Genomic DNA, 2,434 nt, shown 5'->3' with positions numbered 1-2,434 from the left:
GAGAGAGGGAGAGACAGAGAGAGGGAGAGAGACAGAGAGAGAGACAGAGAGAGAGAGAGAGAGAGCCAGAGAGAAAGAGAGAAAGGCAGAGAGAGAGAGGGAGAGGACACAACCTTAAGGCAACAAACCCAGCTCCAGGTTTTGAGAATCTTCAGAGAGCTGTGATCGTCCTCCTCTCTGGCCTCTCACACAGGAGATCGATGCACTTTGAGTCTCTGGGCAGTTAACCACCCAATTCCAGCCGGGCTGTCCACAGGCTTCACCCTGCGACCATTCGCTGCAAAGTGCCACAAGGCAGCGGGAACAGGTCCTGGGAGAGACGCTGTCAGCGCCCGCTGGACAGCGCGGGGAAACTGGTGACACCTCGGGAGCACAGTCCGACCAACAGTCGACACTGAGCCAAAGAAGAAGAGTTTAGGACAATTCGCAAACACAGGATGAAGGAGCTTTAAGCAACATTGCAAAGGAAGACAGAGAGATGGAGGGATTTTGGGAAGGGTTTAGGGCCTAGCTAGCTGACTGCTATCTCTCTATTGACCATCAAGAGATTGGGAACAGCCACAGAATTTGGCTACTTTCTTGTGTGAACTGTCCTGATCTTGCGAGGTTAAGGAGAATTAATTAGTTGCTTCACGTTTTTGAAGAAACCCACCATATCAATTGGCCTGAAGGCCTCAGGCTTTTGACGTGGGCCTCATTCAGGCCAACTGGGGGACAGCCGGCCATGAAGGCAGCTGGGTCTTCCGAGTTACTTGACAGTGAGTCAGAAAAGGTGGATCTAGAATGTTCCATCTGCTGCCATGATTACAACTGGACCGACAAGTGTCCCCGGGAGTTGGAATGTCTCCACACTTTCTGTACCGAGTGCCTCACCAAAATGGAGGGGCAACTTCCCAACGCGGGCCGCCACATCTCTTGCCCTCTCTGCAGGCACTCCACCGAGCTCACGGCTTCGGGGGCCCTGGGCCTACCCCGCCAGGAGGAGATTCTCTCCGAGATTCTCTCCCTGCAGCCGGGAGAGCATGGCGGCTCCTCAGCTACCCTGAGCCAGCAGCTGATCCTGACCCTGGACTCGGGAGAGACCACCGTCATCATGCTGCCCACGGTCAGCCTGAGCGTGGAGCGGGGGGATGGGCAGCGGGCTTCCAGGGCCTGGAATCTCCGAGAGCATTCGCTCGTCCGCCAGAACCAGAAACAGCAGGCCGCGGTGTGCCTGAGGAAGGCCTCCTGGAGGGTGGCCACTCTCCTGATCCTGTTCTGCATTGCTGCTTTCGTGCTTGGCCCACGACTCTTTTAGCCTACCACGGTGCCCCAGAGAGTGCCCCCTCATCCGGTACAGGTGGAGGTGGGCAAAACTCCCTCAGGGAACAGTAACGTTCAACCTCACGAGCGGTCAGGAGACTTCTCCTCGCCCTCTCCATCGCACCCCATCGGTATCACCTTTGGGATATAACCAAACCTGGTCTTCCATCCTCCGCCCATCTCCTCTGGTGGCTATTCATGCCAAACAATACGCCAAGTTTGTCATTTCCTCCACTCACTAACCCCCAGGCTAACCAACCTTCTCCTCTCTCTCTCTCTCTCCTCCCTTGACTCTCTATCTCTCTTTTTCTCTCTCTCTCTCACACAGTCTTTCTTTCCCATTCCGCTCAATTTCATCCCCCTCCTCGTACACTCTTCCCTCCTTTTCTCATCTGCTTTACCTATTTCCATCTCCCAGCTGTGGTTTCGACTGAGGTGAGGTCAGTTCCAGGAGGGCGTGTGAGAGAGAGAGAGAGAGAGAGACTTCCTGAGGTGGGTGACGCCGTACCAAACCCGTACCACCTCTGGACCTCCCCCAGAATGAGATTCTGGGAAGGATGGGTGACCATTGACGTCCCGGCCTCACAGCCTGTTGGAGGCCTGGTCCATGACCGTGTGATTGGCCTCGTACTGTCCCTGTTGAGCCCAGACCAGTTTTGGGGGCCTGTGACCAGGGGTTGAGCAGGGCAGCTGATCACCTCGCGGCCATGTCAGGGAGCAGAGGAATCCTCAATCAGAGGCTGGGGTCCTTCGCTCCTGCCCTCCCTTCTCCCACAGCAGGAAACGGTCAATCAGTGACCTTTGCCCCTCGTGCTCCGCTCTGCAGTTGCCCCTGGGGTAGTCATGGCTTTCCCGATTGGCCGTTGGCCATTGCTCTCCAGGAGTTCCCTAGCCGGGAGGCGGCTCCAGAACCTGTAACCCTGACGATCAGCACCCCCCTCCCACTCCTCAACACGTTCCCCCTGAAATGGGAACCACTGCCTAACAACACACATCCCCAGCCCCTTCTGAAACGGACTGCCCCAAACAGGAGACCCTCCAACACGAAACCATGCGCTCCCCCATTTCACACAGGACCCTACTGAAACAGGGTTCCCCTCAACATGAAGCCTGCTCTCCCCCCCCCCCCCCC

General features: G+C 56.6%; 1 protein-coding gene across 1 annotated transcript; it reads left to right on the top strand.

Moving 5' to 3' along the window:
* Window positions 1-38: 38 nt before the first annotated feature.
* On the top strand, window positions 39-2,428 carry si:ch73-335l21.2 (RING finger domain-containing protein). Its single transcript, XM_043686821.1, has one exon. The coding sequence runs from the start codon at window positions 725-727 to the stop codon at window positions 1,295-1,297; it is 573 nt and encodes a 190-aa protein (XP_043542756.1). The 5' UTR covers window positions 39-724; the 3' UTR covers window positions 1,298-2,428.
* Window positions 2,429-2,434: the final 6 nt, after the last annotated feature.

Source organism: Chiloscyllium plagiosum, unplaced genomic scaffold (assembly GCF_004010195.1).
Source record: "Chiloscyllium plagiosum isolate BGI_BamShark_2017 unplaced genomic scaffold, ASM401019v2 scaf_2492, whole genome shotgun sequence".
Classification (NCBI taxonomy): Eukaryota; Metazoa; Chordata; class Chondrichthyes; order Orectolobiformes; family Hemiscylliidae; genus Chiloscyllium; species Chiloscyllium plagiosum.
The sequence above is the reverse complement of the archived record's forward strand: the minus strand, read 5'-3'. Positions and strand labels throughout refer to the sequence as shown.

Bases quoted from the DNA above. Each gene is read 5' to 3' on its own strand.
- si:ch73-335l21.2 (XM_043686821.1), top strand. From the start codon at position 725: ATGAAGGCAGCTGGGTCTTCCGAGTTACTTGACAGTGAGTCAGAAAAG.